General features: G+C 34.4%; 1 protein-coding gene across 1 annotated transcript; it reads right to left on the bottom strand.

Moving 5' to 3' along the window:
* Positions 1 to 955: 955 nt before the first annotated feature.
* On the bottom strand, positions 956 to 18,388 carry LOC128224625 (solute carrier family 13 member 2-like). The gene is made up of 14 exons (XM_052934551.1): positions 18,189 to 18,388; positions 12,582 to 12,731; positions 11,231 to 11,346; positions 9,968 to 10,098; positions 9,338 to 9,443; positions 8,671 to 8,913; positions 7,517 to 7,648; positions 6,735 to 6,818; positions 5,646 to 5,771; positions 5,162 to 5,253; positions 3,987 to 4,096; positions 2,985 to 3,146; positions 2,258 to 2,395; positions 956 to 1,693 (listed from the first exon to the last, which is right to left on the bottom strand). The coding sequence occupies exons 1-14, from the start codon at positions 18,306 to 18,308 to the stop codon at positions 1,535 to 1,537; spliced, it is 1,869 nt and encodes a 622-aa protein (XP_052790511.1). The 5' UTR covers positions 18,309 to 18,388; the 3' UTR covers positions 956 to 1,534.
* Positions 18,389 to 18,837: the final 449 nt, after the last annotated feature.

The following is an 18,837-nucleotide window of genomic DNA, read 5'->3' as shown; positions in this document are numbered from 1 at the left end:
ATTCAGCATGATACCCATGATTCACATAATTTTGCACGAGCAATTTGTATATGTTTGTTTTAAGCCTTTAACACACTTTTTCAAGATTTAGCATGTCCCGGTATGTGTCTAGACACGTTTATACTCGTGATTATGACATCTAAACATAGCTTCATAAACTCTTTCGCACCAAGTGATTCTACAAGCGGTTAGAGGAAAGGCAGTTAAATGTTTGGCGCCATGGCCCCGAACATAAATAAGTTTGTAAAGAAACACTAAAGGACTACGGTTTGGATGCGGAGGTGCGATGGTGACGGACTCTTTCTACGTAGAAATTTAAATAACATTGTGCAGCATTATCATGAACACTGTTGCAGCGAATCGAGTTGTAGAACTAGACTGTAATAAACCTTCTTTCATCAACCATTTAAAGCAAATGCGTGTATAAACATCCACGGAACTATGTGCACCACATGGGCATAGTCTGTTTGTATAATTTAATAATGTTCTGAACGTCGGAGGTAAACACTTTTCAATCCGCAGTGACTTGGTGATCTTGCCTTTGAACGAAAATGTCTCACGTGCGAGAAACACTTTACAGTACCGGGAACGCTGAATGGGCAGTCTGTCTTCTAGTTAGTTGAATTTGATTAAATGTGATGCTTATATGAATTTGCATATCTTATTACAATTATGATAATTAACACAAGCTTGCATGTTAGGTGATATAGCCCATCTGCGTTCATACCCCGATAATGACATAAATCCCGCAATTCAATCCTTAAATGAATCCTCGTATACTGCACAGAAGGACGCTCAGATCTGACATGAGATAGACAGCAGAGGGCAATAAAGATACACATCAATACACAGAAGTTTTGTACTATATACACACGAATTTATCATCAGTGAAACAGACACAGAAGTAGTTTACTTAAAGGTAAAAGGAATGTGTTATTGTATTCATTAATCTTTTATTCAATAAATTAGGATACAACTGAAATACACCCAATTGATATGAATTGTTATATATCATCGTTGTGTTTAAACTCGTTACCTGCAATATTTAGAATATATGTTGAGGTGTTCCAATTGGCTTTCATCTCAATTAAACTCAACTCAACTCAACTCAAAACAAGTTTATAATTACATCAAGTTTGCATATAATAGCAAATTCACTGACACTTGTAAGAGAAAGGACATGAGAATGGTAAACACGCAAAGAAATGCACAAAACAATACACGAAAAACAATCATATTTAAGAACAATATTCAAGTTTTTAGTCAACAATTCTACTCCTTTTATTACAGAGACTAAGTGCAAATAAAAAAATATATTTTCAAGACACACCTTTTCGTACCTCATGACACACGAGAATGAACCAATCATTTTTTTCGTTGTCTTTGTTTTTAAACACCGCGTTTAATTTACATAATTTTATTTGTCTAAATTCCAAGTAAAAACCCCATATTATGCAGTTATGCCAAAACATACCAGAATACATAAGAACGAACTAGCAGTATATTGAAACACAGCACTATGAACGGATCCATTTTATACAGATGGTATCGTTGTTGTTGTAATGTTGGTGCCGTTTGTATTCTGCAGAAAATCAGGCAGCGTATCAAGATCAAACATGGATGTTCCCCATGTATTCACAGCTAACATTGAACAACCTATGCCAATTATCTTCATTGGCAACCCAGCTAAGGCCTGAAACAATTATATATGATTATAAAGATACAAAAAAGGTTATAAAAGTCAAAGCGAGTATTTTAGCACTTAATGATGATTCATTTGGGTACATACTTTCAACTGCGTTGTTTTAAGTAGAGAGTCGATTATGTGAGTGTTCCTTTTCCCACACCGTCTTAAGATTGTTTGCATATCTTTGTTTTCAAATAACTGTTATTAATTGCATCCGATTTGTAAGCGTTACGCCTTCTACACAACTCATAAAGTATACCGAGCATGCTGATACCTGGTAGCCTCTACGAGAATGCGTTTGCTATGACGTAGGTAAGTTATGGTCAAAACTGCTAATAAGAGGCAAAGGCGAACACGCTTTAGGTGTTAACCACCAGGAGCGTACCTAGGCATGGATGTTGACGTTTAGAATCATAATATCCTTCATTACCGTTGACTTCAAAAGTTTTGGACGGGAGTGGAAACGCTATCAGCTCGCACCCAATTTAACACATTGACACCAAATTGATCTAAAACCTTTTTGGTAGGGTCGAATGCTTCAAAATGCTTCAGGAATGCCCCTGCTCTTACCATATCTGGTATAGAGATATATCCAGTCGCAAATACAATGGCTGATGGTGGCGCCGATACTGGCAGCATGAACGCGAATGAGCATGCGATTGTTCCCGATATCATTAGGTGTAGAGGATTGGTTCCGAGAGACAGGGACTGAAACAGAAGCCAAACCATGGGAAAAATTATTCAATAATAGAAACTAAATTAAGAGCCAAGCAGTCAAACTGTTAACATTGAGCTAGTATTATGGCATAAGGATTTAAGCCAAACACACACATAAAGCGAATGAGACACTCAACAATACACAAACAGCCACTAGACAACAGACAAAGCTAAATGGTGGCAATACCATCTTTGAACGGTAGGTGATACGATTGTTTCATAATCTGTGCCACTTGATGATTTAAACCTGCCTCAGCCACAAAGCTAATTGGTCCCAACAGGTTTATCAATCTGGCTTCAATTTACGAAGCTGTTTCAATAATAGCTTGATACAAGACATGCCTTCAAATTTAAGTTGTCATATACTTACAAGTATTAATGAAATAATAGTTAAGTTGGCATAATATCAGCAGATAATAATGTAATTGCTTGCAAGAAACCACACCTCATTGACTAAATATCTCGACATATTTATAATATAACCATTTTAATGAAAACTAACTATTGATACAAAGCTTTGCGCGTCACTATTTCGGACTGCAAAATAACACATAATAAAAACATAAACAATCTCAAGTACCATATCCCTCAAAATAGGCACAAACAGTTGTGCCGTTGCCGGGTTACTCATCACCTCGGTAACGAAGGAAACCACGGTAAGGATTAGAAGGTTCATCACAAGTGGATGAAGACCGCCAAGTAACTTGAGCTCCTCGCCTATCCAAGTGGAGAGACCGGATTCCTGTGTAATAAAGATACAGATCAATATTAAACCATGCCTTAGAAGATTGAAATATAGCAATTAGCGTAAACTCCTCGCATATCCATTTGAAGAAAGCGGATTCCTGTGTGCTATATTTAACCGTTCAATATCAAACCATGCCATAGCTGATTGAAGTCCTAGACTTTAATAATCCATTGTATTGTTTATTGCACAGTTTGCTATATCATACAGGAATCTGGTCTCTCCACCTGAATAGACAATGCGCTAATAGTATTAGATAGACTTTATTAGCCAATAGCCGAAATCGTCGGCTTATCAAGTGGAGATACCAGATTCCTGTATGATTAAGAAACATGTTGAATATCTAAGAATTTCAGCGAAATTCTAATTTAGCAAAAAGCTTGTCCAAGTAAAGAGTCCTGATTTCTTTGTGATAACGAGAATGTTTTCACACAGAAGGATGAGGTCTAGCAAGTGCCTGCAACTCACCTTATATACAAGTGGACACTTCGTATTTCTTTAGTTTTTGGAATTTTCAAAAACAAATATTTAAATTAACCATATGGTTTCTTTTACTACAAACAGATGGTTAATACTCAAAAAAACACTGTTAAGAATGAACATCATGCACAAACAACCAGGAAGAAGGCAAATTAGTGCCTAAATAAGTCTGCATTTAATAATCTTAAATATAAAAATAACTAAGACAGTTTGTTTTTCATCATTGTTCTGCATTTCGAATATAAATTGATGAACCGGGATTTCTCTTGGGGCAAATACTAGTACAATAAACGTACGTACATTTAATCAATGTGTATTAGAATTCTGTTTCACTTTCAAATTATTCAAATGTACAACCTGACTCGCTCTAGCCATTGCAAACCCTCCTCCCACAAGTATGAGAACCCCCCATGGTAGCTGCTTGGTCACCATCTGCCATTTAAGGATTGGTGTGTAGGAAGGTTTGCCTGGAAAAATGAAAGCAAGAGTAATATAAGGTGACGGATATTAACCACCTGACTAATTCTGAACTAAAACAACGAAACAACTACAATAAGCATTTAATGGTAGCGGTCTGGTCACTTTCTGCAATTTCAGGATAGGTGATATAGTTAAAAAGCGACCTCCGTCAACAATGTCGATGTTGTTCATTACAGTAGATTTTGTCGGAACCGAAGTATAAAGAGGAGAACTGTTTGTTTCTGTGTACGATTGCAACATCATTTAACGAGTGAGGACACAAATCTATAATTCAAGAGTGTTTAAGCCTTTATAATGTGTCTGAAAGGTATATACAATGACTGCAAAGAAGGCAAACGTAACATAGTTTCGAAAATGACGATTTTGAAATTGTGTACGAACCCTGTGCAAACCCTTCATTTGAAAATGAGAGCTAAAATTCAAAACATTGAAATATATCAAACAGATATTTTCACTGTTTAAAAACAACTGCCATTTGTATTCCGTTGATAACTCTGACGGTACAACCAAAAAGCATACAATAAAAGTCTGTATTCAAAATGTTACGGCTGAATGGTATGTTTACCTTTTACGGACATTTGTTTGCAGTGAATAAATAAGACCCTCAAGTTTTAATGCACTTATAGTGCCATTTTGAACGGTTGATGACAGTATTTTTATGTTCTTAATACCCTAAACCTATAAGTAATAAAGCGCTTAAAAGGTCAGTTTAATCTGAAAAATATATTTTAATAGCTAATAAACAATCTTATTACTTTTCATAACAACATTAAAGTGATCTAGTCAAGATACAACATCGCCTAACTTCATTAAAGTTCGCTTTATTATGAAACCAAATACAGCCGAGGGCTATAAACAAACCAGGACCTGGTAGGTAATAGCTAATTATACACATACATAATTCTAACCTTTCGGACTCTCTGCTGATATCATCGGCGCATTTTAATAACCTGACGAATACTAAAGCCCATACTTAATTAAATTGACATAAAAAATTAATGCTTTATGTCGATATCTATAACCAACACATATTTGTGTTTGTTTGATTTTACCTTTCCTCCAACACAGAATGTTCGGCCTCTTTTCCGGAAGGATAAACAGCAAGGTACTCAAAAGGATGCATGGCGTGGAGTCTGAAACTAAGCTGAAAGAAAACAATGCCCGTGTATTTGCATTGCCAATAATACAATATAATTTACAGGGACAATTACGGAAGGTTAACCATGTTAGAGGAATTATGTTCGGCCCCTTTTCCGGAAGGTTCAAATATTGTTAACACTATGGGTTCCTACACTACACTAAAGTCACACTAACATCAGAATAGTTTAACAAAAAATGATGGGATAACCACATTGAAAATCGAACACATGTTTACTGTGGAATTAAACCAGTGTATTAACACACATGTCCCAATATGTACTAACAATTACCAAATCTCTGCCGCGCCTCAGTTTTAATATACTAAGTCGAAACATTATTCCTTGTTATCGATTATATTCGTTGTTGAAACATTTTAATGACGCACAATCAAAATACCTCTGTCCGTCGTTGATGTCTGTTTCGACAAACAAATCGCCCCACCCAGAAATGTTTGGAGGATTTCGGAACAGCCAGAATAAGACCATGGAACCAAAAACAACCACCACTTGGCTCTCAGCAAACCTGTACACAAATATGCAAACATGTATAGTAAACCTTAACACACTTATATTGAACCATTTATCAAATGATAACACTACATGATAGTTTATATCTGCTAAGTCATGATATATCTAACTAATAACACAGCATAAGTTTCTATGTATACCTTAAAAGTTTATTTTGCCGATGTTCACAAAATTAAGCGAGCACACCGATGCCGCAGGCCCAGAATGTTCGCACCATTTTCTTTAGATCGCCTTATTGAACTCTAACTTAATTGGTTTCCGCACTTATTTGACTAAATAGTTCCTCCCTTTTTATTGTCACGTGATATTTTGGCGCGAAAGTTAAACCGCCCAGGCGTTAGTTTCATTAAATGATGGTCGGGCGATATCAGATTTAGGTGATCATTCATCTACTGTATTTCAAATTCGGGTTCATGGCACAAGCTTTTACTGCCTCCAGACATGTAAGATTTACTTGTCATTCGTAGCTACTTCGCGTATGTGCATATGGAAAATAGACAACAGTACCAACCATTTAGACCCACAAAACTTTCCATTACGAAAAATACATGCTTGTATTCATCGTCAAATCCGCTCTACATGATATGGAGCTTCAGAAATTAGGATTGATCTCGATTATCATTGACCACCAATGTGTGCGAACATCAAAAACCATTTAAGAGAGTATTTCATTAGAGTAATTTTTAATGCATGATGAAGGAAAAACAACAACACTGGGCCTTTTTGGTGTAATGGTGATCTAATATTTAATATCGAAATTTTATTAACATGCCGAAGGAACAAATGTGATCAGATAGATATAATTTCGAAAACAGTGAAAATCAATGTAATTTATCATTAGAACTGTTCACTGACAATATTAATAATCTGTTTAGCCTCGCTCAATATGAGTCTAAACCGGATCATATTCAAGGGCTTCGGTTATTTGTATAATAATTTTGATTAGAGTTCAACCTACGATATACGTCCAAGAGCTTCAGCTCGCCTCTTGATTGCTGCATTGATTGCTGATTTTTCAACCGGGTCCATTCTCTTCAAGCAACTATGGAGAAAAGCAGTCATAATATTTATATTAAAAAATGTTTTTCTTTAAGACAGATAATAACAAATATTGAAATAAAAAACTAATATAAGCTTTTGACTAGGCTACAATTCTGTTGAATACGAATTTAAAACGAGGACGTGGAAAGAGCACATTTTACCACGAACGCCGTACACAATGTTAGAAGATTATTTTTGAATTAGATGCATAAGTTCTAAAAGGTAAATTAGAATTCAATTAAATGTATAAATATACTAAGAAGGAAAACTAATTCAAGAATATATTTAGCTAAACTAATGTAGTAACGTATTGTGGAGTGCAGCAGGTTGGCGTCTGTAGATCTTATCAATGGATCTATTCACCAAACATCCATAAATTAATAACATATATTTACTAATTAGTAAGAAGCATCGTTAATCTAAATCAAGTCCAAATACACATAACAAATTGCTGTACAAAACGTTTAATGTATTAACATGTATAAATATTGCTTCAAAGAATTACAGAACGTGGTAAACTTAATAAATTTATTTTATGTATAGTCGCTAGTTTATGAGAAATCAGTCTAGTAATTATTATCCATTTATCCAAATTATTAGCCACAATCATTTGAAGGCCAACTGGTTATTATACATATAATGTTACTGTTCAATAAGGGAAATTGCTATAAACGTCAGAACGTGATAGTGTACATATACCTGAAACCCAGAAAACGGAAAGACAACCACAACCAACCGAAGACGAGAGTTATGCAGGACAGTGGAAGAGCAAACCCCATCCAAGATGCAAACGTTATTGGTGACTCATTCTGTCCGTTGTCTCTATAAAACCTAAAATCAATAGGCTTTGACTTAAAACGAGAAAGAATATATCCATGACTTGTGGCAATACTTTTGCACAGGACAGACAAACAGGTTTCAGCTGTTTCACGCCATACACGTTTCTAACAAAGGCATCTCTTAACATAGATGTTTCTCCACCATTTGAAATAAAAGAGGCTAAATTGTGTGACGATTTTTATTACCAACACCCTTCTTCTCTTGTGTGAGCTAATATTGGAATATCCAGTCTTTAACAAGGATATTTCGTCTATATTTGATATAAATGCATCACTTATAAGCTTTCATTTATTACCTCGTTTAATAAATTAGGCTTATTATGATTCACATATGCTATCAAACTTCCTAACCAACTCATATGAAACCTATGCACTTTATTGACGAATATATGGAGTAGAAACGCCTTGGGAAGAAACGTCTTGGGCTTGAAACATCCACAAACCCTTTTGCACATACTATTTCGGTCAGAATATTTATCTGAGTAACAAGACTACTATATCAGTCTTTCGAAATGAATAGAAGTTGAATCATATGTTGCAAGGGCCGCGGTGAAATGAGCTGAGTTTATTCAAACAGAAAAAGATGGTTCCCATTCAAATTCTCAAATTGTATAAGGATTATAGACTTAAATAGAGGACATATACTATGACGATGTACGATATACATTAACAGTCTGCATTGAAAGACAGAGACACTCCTGTTCAAGTTTGTCTGTTTATCTCCTTCCTGAATATTAGATATCTGGATTATTTAAACTCGCTTTAAGAACACCTTACACAAACAGTTCCACATGACAAAGTCGATTCACTTTAGACTTGCATTAACTTAACAGGAACATGAAGGTTAAGTTTACTTTTAAAATCAAATATAAACGGTTTGTTTGCAGGTCGGTGATTTACATAGATCACTTTATATTTAATATGTTTATTATGTTTATTTTAAACACCTTTCAGTCTGTAGTTGGATTATACATCAAACAAAGAAAGTCAGATATAAAAACTTATCAATCATACTTGTCCGCGACGTCTTTCAGAACAAGATTTGGTGGTGTCCCAGTTATAGTTGCAATTCCGCCACAATATGCTCCGTATGCTACGCTCAAACAAAGTGCTTTTGCAAGCGCCTTAAACGCTTCGTCTTTCTTCTTCTTATCTGATGGTGTTTCCGTCGGGTCATCCTTGTGCTCATTGTCCAGTTCCACCTTTTCCTCGGTGACATTTTCTTCTTTCGGTTCTTCAGTGACTGTTAAACTGTGTCTGTAGAACACCAATGTTTACGACACTTATTTGAGAGAACACAATACTTATTATAACAATTTATTGTATGCATACGCATTCACTTGACCTTTTCTTCTCAAATCAGTACAATTACGACTAAACATGTTAAAAAAATGGATGCACATACAAAGTTAAATATATATCGGATCATTTTTGCAGCTTCGGTTGATGAATGCATAATTTCATAATCATTTAAATTGGATAGGCTGATCGGCATACGTACAATTCAATCTTCCCACAATGAAATGAAAGAAAATTCAGTTGACCACTAACCTAACGTTATTACATGGTTAACACAATAGAACGTTTACTTCATATCATATTAAAAACTAATTACAAATGAACATCGCGTTAAAATAATTGTTTTCGCGATCGATGATTCGAGTTAAATATTCAATCATACCTCGGCACATTTCCGTTTAACTCATATCGTTGTTTTGAATCCTCTGGACTAATTTCATCAAAGTCTTCTTTAAGTTCAAAGGCGGGATTCACATTTGACTGTAATTCTGGAAAACAAAACAACTACACATATACATTTATCAGACATCGAGGAACTAACTCAAGAGAACAGATCGTCTGATTCATCATGTTTATAAATTACTCTAAAACTGTAAATAATTTCGTGTATAACAAAAAAGGAGATATCAAGTATTTTTGAATGGGAATAATTTTAGTACAACCAACGTGAACACGATAACATCTGCTTGACTTTGTATGTACCTGATTGAGCCCTGACTTGTTGATCCAGAACAAATGGCCATGTTGTTAAGATGGTATATGACATGCATTTGACTTTGTACAAATTTTGAATATCATGTGGCGAATGCCGCATTGTCATTTATCCGATAAAGAGAAGCCACGATGTACCCCATTTTTATATAGCCGTACGTACCTGATTAATCTATAACCTCTTAAACGTATACGCATACAGCCAAAAGCGATCACAGCGCCGGTCTCTTGCGTTTTGTTTATCAATGTAGAAACATCGTGGTGGTCATGCTTACTACAACCAATTCATTTTTGAACGTACCTGTTTGAGCCCTGACTTCCCGGACAGACTCGCACACGGCCAGTATGATGGGAATCATCATGGCGGTGGCTGATGTGTTGTTTATCCAGAAAGACAACAGCCAGGTTGACACCATGGCCCCTAGCATTAACCTGAATATCAATGAAGATGTTCAAAGAAGTAGTTAATTTGATAAAAGTTGCATTAATCAAAGAATTAAAACAAGGCATTTACAATGAGTATGTTGTATACACACCAATATAGTCATGGAAAAAAATGGTTAGTAAAGAGGACGTATTATTTCACAGTAATTCATATCGTAGGATGTATAACTTTCATTTACAGACTTTTGGCCCCAGTATTAGGTTTAATCGTTAAGAATTGAAGTTTTAAAATTAAACAGACATGGCGTCGCAAATTTGGTCACCGGACTGCCGAAAACAGGTTTCAATCTATGACATTTAGAATATATTAGGATAAATCTTAATACCTACGAAGGACCTGCTTGCCTAAAATATGATACATTATTTAAACAATGAGATGATAAGAGATTAAATCATTACTGATGCTAGTTATCGATTTAAGTTTTTCATTTTAGTTATTGATTCTAGTTATTGATTTTAGTTATTGATTTTAGTTATTGATTTTAGTTATTGATTCTAGTTATTGATTTTATTTATTGATTCTAGTTATTGATTTTAGTTAATGTTTTTAGTTATTCATTTTGTTATAGGATGCAAACTCATATCAAGGAACTTGTTACATTTCTATTTGTAAAGCGATTTCTAATATAAAGTACATGTGTATGTGTAAAAAGGAAAATGTACCATTCTGAAGTAAATTTCGTGCCTAATCGCAAGTCATGATGATCATAAAAAATGAGTAAGAGTTACTTAAACACCGAGATTTACCACCGAAAATTGTTTATATATGATTGTTTATCCTCCTCATTTTAAACAAGGAAATTATTCGTCAGTATAACATGATTACAAACGTTACTTACTTCCTTATTTTAAAACGTTTACCTGTTTAAAAAAAATTGTATAATTAATCTTAATACAATGATGTTTACATTCTTCATCTTTGCGACGGTTATCAAGTTTTCATTTAAACTTTGTAAACAGGAAAAAAAAACACTTTCTTTTGATATGCTGATCTACAGCACGGCAAAGGTCATAGGTTATATTCTGGAATGTAAGCTCAGGCAACTTAACCTGATCTTTTTCACATTGATGGGATAGAATTTAATTTTCTTATTTTCCTTGTAAGCAAGTGTAATCATACATGATTGGCTGAGCTCCCACAAGAACCAGGACGTATAGGGATATCCTTGTGTGAAGTCTCGTCTCCTCCAGGGCCATAGCAATGAGCAAACCTCCGAGGAGCAGCATCGATATGTCCTGAAAATCAGGATAGATTAAGATAACACAAAAATACACTTGGCAGGATGAGGTCTGCCAAACGTTTGAGGTGTTTACAGATATCCTGTATTCGCAACGATCATAGCGATGAGTAGGTCGCCATGAACCAGCATCGATATGCACTGAATAAAAGGGGTGTTAACATATATGTAAAGTAGGCTAAGCTCCAAGGGGATAAGGGCGCGTAAGGCGCCTCAGCGATGACAAGGTAACGAAGGACAAGCGTAGATATGTCAAAACAACGATTAGACTTCTTTGTGTCTCAATTCATATAAGTTAATCATTTATTAAGATTTGTTTTGATAAGTAACTGCTAGGGGTCTTCACATTGTTCCAGCCATTATTACTGTAAACACAAATCATTTCAACTAATAATATACCATATGCAAACGATCATGTTATTAATTGAAAAGCTTTTGAATGCGGCAAAATACATACTTATGTTAACAACTTTCTCCTAATGCATTATATAAAGATATAGATGATATGATATGGATATTTCAAAATTGCTTGAATAAGGTGAAACAATAACAAATTATTTTTTGATCGAATAAACAAGTTCACTTGTCATTTTAACTGAATGAAGAGTATTCCGTTGATAATTGTCTCGGATTGCATCTTCTCAGATTTAACGCTAATTGTAAAAATATACATGAATCTGATATATGATAAATCTATAAGATAAGCATTGTTCCATATGTACAGACCGGAAATGTTTTCTTTTTCTATATGTTTAACACATGGACTGTAAGCTTATAGTAAAAACATATCTTCCTCTTCGTAGCCCGAACCAGTCCGATACTGCTTTGTTTATGATATTTATAAACTATCTTTAAGAATATTTCTTACAACCAATTCATTCCATTGTTGACGAGCGCTAGCATGTTTTCGTTCGAGAAAAAATAAATACCTATCATAATGTGAATGTATCCTTTTTTAATTTCATAAATGACATGACTAAGAGGATTTCGAATTTTGAACATCCTTTAATTTATATTAGTGTAATTTAAAACAAAATCCATAAAATAGATAATGCGAAGCATTAGATTGCAACCATGACATGAAACATAAGAGAAATTAACGATAGTAACCATTATCAAACATGCATATGTTATCTTATAAAACATGACGTAGTTGTGATCAATTAAGTGCCAAATTATAAAAATATAGGCTATACATAGACAATAAATGACCAAAATAAAACAGCCACAAACCGAAAAGTATGTGGAGCTAATCAATCTCGCCGGAGCAACGCCGACCATCGGAAACAGGAACACAGGAAGAAGTGATGTCACCGCTATTGGCAACGCCTCCGTAAGCCACAACAACGCCATTACTATGATAACGTAAGCACATTTCGACTCCTGAAAGTTGTAGCGTAATGATATGATATTGTGATATAATGCATTTAATACCGGCTGGTATCTATAGTTGTACTTATTGAAGGTATACTAGAGGAATAACGTAAATTTGCACCATATCGCACAAACGCTCTTGAAAAACAATAATGTAACAGGTAGCGTTAAAACACGATTGTATTAATAAAAAGCTTCACACTTTACGAACAGTCAATTTACACCATTTAACAATGTTAGAATGAGTCCCAGAGGTTTATTTCCGCTAGGATTATTTTTAGTAGCAGACCACTATACTGATGCAAGAAAGTATCAAACACAGCATAAATGTATTAGGCTTTAAGACCTGCTTGCAATAACTTCACCACATGGAAAAACCTAGAGCGGCGACCCCAATCACCATTTTGTAAAATAAATAAATATTATATTAAAACTTAGCCCTTACGTTTTCTACGACTTACAAGCCCATTTCATTTGGGCCATATTACAATTATGCTATTTGAATTTTCTTTCATACAGGATACCATTTTATTCCAAAGTCTGTTTTTTACTTTGCACTGTATTAAACTTTGGGAGCTGCTTTCGTTTAACTAAACATGGAAGCAGCTATAGCTGCGAGCCTCCCCCGTCCCCCTAATATTTTTAAGATAAAAATAATATCGCATAACTGAGAGATGCACTCCTACTCTCAAATAAGATTGACCATAATTAATAATATCGTTTCAATATTCCAAAAAGGATGAAAAAATGTCAAAAACAATAGTTCCGAGTTTAATTTAAAAGAAATGAGCGTAAAACACGGTTTTTCTACCTTTTGAGACTATAGTAGAACACAGTAATTCTTTAAGCATTCACCAATCATTTAATATGTTTGAGCTTTCTGCTATTAAATAAACGGTTACAGTTTTGCTATCGGTGATACATTTTTTCCATAAATGCATTATTTAGTAAGAAGGTAAAAGTTTATCAGTCAAAATGTATGTTTGTTAGACATGTGTATGTTTTGATTTTGAATAAGAGTGTCACTTTAACAATTATAACTTTTTTACGACTGACAAACTATTTAAATATATAACCTGGACATATTTCAATAAAGCTATTGCAGTTTTCTTCAAAAAGAAATCACATTTCTTTGGAGTCGGCGTATTTACTTTGCAAGTTTGTTTGTACAATTCAAATGGTTTGAATCCCAAACATATTCACTTGAAAAAAAAATTTGCGTGAAAAAGTACAGAATCAAACTGTGAAACATTGTAAGACATGAGCTTTATAGTAAACAAAAGAACACTTTTTTTATTTGATATCTTCAGTGGCATAATGAGATCGTTGTTAACAAATTGTAAATCAATAACAAACACAAAGGTTGTAAACATATTTCATGCAACAGAACGAAGTGATCAAGGAGACTAATAAGTGACTCAAAACATTGCAGTTCTATACACTTAAGGTTCTTCAGATTAATTGCCAAAAACACGTACACGTGAAAAGACGTATTTATTGCAAAGCAAAGCAAACATTGCCCTCCACTTTTCTAATAGATATGTTAGCTATTCAGTCGAGCAGGCAGGAAATACGATCGCGATATTTTAATTGAAAAAGCATATCAATTTAACATGTCACTTAACGTTCTCTTAGCGATATGTATCGGATAGCGTTATGAGGATAAAACATCTTTATCTAGCTTTTTTTAGGCTGCAGGCCGCTAGGTCTGCATACATTTATAATCATTAATCGAAATCTAGCATCGGCAGCACGACATACCACTTTTAAGATTTGACGATTAAATGCGCACACGGGTGTATAAACGCCAGCTCTGTTAGAACTGCCTTGGTCAACGACCTGATAAGCAGTTACGTTACATCTACATTACCTAGTTACCAATTTGCTCTAATAGATACGGAACTGCGTTCTGCATATCAATTAGCTTGCTAAAAATAGGACTTTCATGAGTATTCATAATGTGTTATGCGATTAATTTAGTTCGAATATGATGCGATATTGTTTTATCATGCAAATGAATTCATAGAAACACACAATAATTTTAATATCAACGTGCTACCAAACGCAGAATGCGTAAATAGTTTCAAAATGAGTAAAATTACATAGATGTTTACTTTTGGCCGCGGCCGGGGAACTAGATATAATCGGTTTAAAATACAGTCGAACCCCGTTGGTTCGCACTCGCTTGGATCGAATTTCTCATTTGCTCGAACTTGATGTTAAGGATTTCTTTATACTGAAAGTCGCCTGGCTCAAATTTTCCGAGGCTCGTGATATATTTGCTGGTCCCTAGGAGTTCGTGTCATCGGGGTTCTACTGTAGAACCTGGTTCATCGGATAAGGACAAAAACATGGGTCGTATTGAATATGCAATTAAATACTTATAAATCGTAAGATATAAATTATTCATTATAATATTTAGTTTTATCCTATAAACAGTTTTGATGGTGATTGTAATTAATTCATTAGTATTATTTTATGTTTATTATAGCCTAGTTCGGCCCTTACTGGACAGTTCTTTATTGAGAGTGTTAGAATGTATTTATTATACTGTGCCGCATGAAATCATTAACTCATGTAACACTGGGTAAAATGTTTGAATATACGGGAATGTACTGAAACCCGTATATCCAACGTATACGGTAAGTGTACGGGATGTTGAATATACGGGTGTGTTCGGGCCCGTATATTCATAAAACTCGCACATCATGATTATACGGGATTCGATGTACGGGTGTACTAACCCGTACATCCGTGTTAAAAAAAAATGAATTCTGTAATCAATTTAGGTCTTTGGGTGTTAAATTTGATAGCATACATGATATGAACGACATTTATACCATTGACTTAAAAATCACTGTTACGTAGAAAAACAGAAAGGTATAAGTAAAAATCACCTTTGTAGAAATTTGAATGCTTTAATGGGTTTTGATGAAAAAAGGTCGGAATGATAACAAATAAATAAAATGGACAATACTGCGTTGATTAAGTAACGACTAGTACTTTAACTATTTTGATGGTTGTGCGACACCGTACATCTCCGTATATCTTGAGTGTACGGATTTGTACGGTCTCCGTACATGTTGAAAAAACGGGAAATTATGTTCTTTCGTATATTCATAGTGTACGGGATTATACCATTCCCGTACACGATGAATATACGGGCGTATACAATTCCCGTATATTATGGATGTACGGAAAAATGTCAGTTCCCGTACACGCTGAGTGTACAGAAAAGTTTGGATATACGGAAATGTACTTTTTCCCGTACACCCATGTTATAAAATAGTTTTGAATTTTGTAATCAATTAAGGTAATTTGGTGGTTTTGACAGCATATATGATATCAACAACATTGATATCATTGACTTGCAGAGAAACGGTGATATGTAAGGAAGAGTCATGTTTTGTAGAAATTGTGAATACTTTCTGGGTTTTAACAGACTTTGATGAAATTAAAAAGACATCTTCATGGTACAGAAGAATAAGATTTGACAATGCTGAGTGGTGTTACATTTGACAGCATATAATTATGATACGATCAATATCTATTACATACACTTATTCGTTTTTCCGTGTTTCGCAGAGTAACAGGAGTCGCGTTTTGTAGAAATATTAACGCTTTAATGTGTTTTAACAGCCGTTGAAGAAATTACAATTATGGCATCTATATGATACACAATAATTGAATTCGACAATTCTTGGTGGATATATTCACGGCTAGGGCCCGGGAATGTTTAGTTTCCCGTACATGATGGATATACGGGCGTGTACAAATCCCGTATATTATGGATGTTTGGAAATATACAAGTAACATTACCCGTACTTAGTGGAAACACGGACAAGTTGTGTTTCCCGTACACGCTTAGTGTTCGGGAATGTTTAGTTTCCCCGCATGATGAATATACCAATGGGACAAATAGGTTATGAGGGGAGGGGTTTACTCCTAAATGTTAAGACTTATATTATATAAACACATAAGGCTATATCGCTTTTAGTAAATCGTAGGAATTAACTTATAGTATATTCTTATCATCTTTAGCCATTACTTAATGCATATAATAGATATTCACAATTAAAGCCAAAGCGCTCAAAGCGTTGATAGGCTTTCGACCTTCTACAATTTGTGTGTATTGTCATATTATTCCGAATGGAATGGAAAGTGTTTGAAGATTTCTCAGATTGTCTTAGTATCTTCAGCCCAGAACCTTGATTTCTTTTTTGATTTTTTTAAAAATAATTTACCACTGATATTAGTCTGTTCATTTTGTCCACGAGTGACATAGGTTGAGGGCAAATATTCAAAACCTCAATACATACAGGGAATAAATAGTATGTTGGTTATTCGACCCAGACGAACTTTGCATTTTGCTTAGTGAATTTGGTTTAATAGTCATTCTCTGGTAGATAATACTAGGTCTGTGTCGTGGACAGGGTAAGTATATCTGGCAAGGCGTAGGAATTTTTCGGGTGAAACGAAGGCGAACCCGATGTATTCTGCAGCCGAGCCAGACTATACAGGTCATGGTTCAATATCACTACAAACACTCGCTACATGTTCAATGCATTTATTTCATTATGATATTAAAGGATAATGTGTTGGATGCTCAAAACTGCACCGGAAAGGAGAGGACTCATTACAGTTGTAAGTAAGATTTTGTCATTCAACACAAAAATGAAACTAACCATCCGACCATTGAATGATGAATATCTTTCAGTATTTGCGGGTGGTGTAAGTGCACATGTAGATTTTCCAGGCGATTTTATTTACCAGTGTTATTATCATGCAATGTGATTGAACTTTGTAGGCGAGCGATTGCTATGGTCGGTTGTTTGCGTACTTATAATAAGATTCTGAAGCATTTTTTGTGCTTTACTCTGACATTTTATAATAGCAAAGAAGTCCGTTTTTGCGGTCGCCTGACCAACTGAGAGTAAATAAACATCAATGGTCAACTATCATAATAAACTAAAATTTCACGGCACTTTGTTATTGGACCGATTTGTGTGCACGCTATAGGATTAACTGAATGGAAGTGTAGATTTTACTAAAGCAAATGCCTTATCCATGGCAGTGCATTTTTATGAAACCAAAGTTCCAGATACGGTTTCGTATTCAATTAACTTTTACTCAATACCTTACAAATGATTTTGGTATTCCACATCTTAAATGAGTATTTTAGGTGACTAATGCTCTATGGTTTTGATTGAATTAAGTATCATGATTAAATCTAAAGATTTTTGCGATGGATGTTTATGTAAATTTCTTTTTTACAATTATATTGCTGTATTCACAATACGCTGCCTTTCAATGCCTTAAGCGCTTTGATTATTTAATTTGTATTTAACGTTAATAATTATTGAAAATGTTTCAATGTTTGCATTTATAGTTTCCTCATATGTTTTTAGTTTTCTTTATGTAAGCCTATTTGAATAGTTTATAAATGCAGAATAACATCACACTAACCTGTTTCAAGTCTGGATCATAATTTGTTAGAAGTCCTATTGGTAAAACAAAGGCAACCACAGTCATCCAAACACATTTTGTCGACACGAGCGTTTGAGCACAAATATTAAACTTGCCCATAACGTTTAATTGCTACGTATTATAATAAACGAACGTTGCAAGTGGATTTTATTTAATCACCTTTATAACAATAGTGCGATGTAAACATTCGCTTTACTCCTATCGTGTGTACAAGGCTTTATACTGACGTGCAACAGTTTACCTGCCCGAAGCAGTCGTATTTTAGTATGTCTTTATCTTCTGTTTACTGCTTTATTAAACAACCAGAGATATTTTTAATTAATCAAATAGTTAAGTGATAAGAAAATATTTGACAAACTTTTTAAACATTAAAAAAGCCCTTAAACTTGGTAAAAGCATTCGCGCCGCAAAGTATGGTAATATGGAATAGTCATTAATGCTATGAAAAAGTTTAAAGTTAACCATGACCTCAATGTTATATATAACCAACAAGTTTGGTATACCATTACTTAATCCCTGGAAATAAACACCATACAATATTGCAAACGGTATATTGAGTATGTTAAAGATATTATATTTTTTTATTTCCAATCATGGGTCATGTTATATGACATTTTAACAACAGTTG

Source organism: Mya arenaria, chromosome 17, assembly GCF_026914265.1.
Source record: "Mya arenaria isolate MELC-2E11 chromosome 17, ASM2691426v1".
In the NCBI taxonomy this organism is placed as follows: Eukaryota; Metazoa; Mollusca; class Bivalvia; order Myida; family Myidae; genus Mya; species Mya arenaria.
The sequence above is the reverse complement of the archived record's forward strand: the minus strand, read 5'-3'. Positions and strand labels throughout refer to the sequence as shown.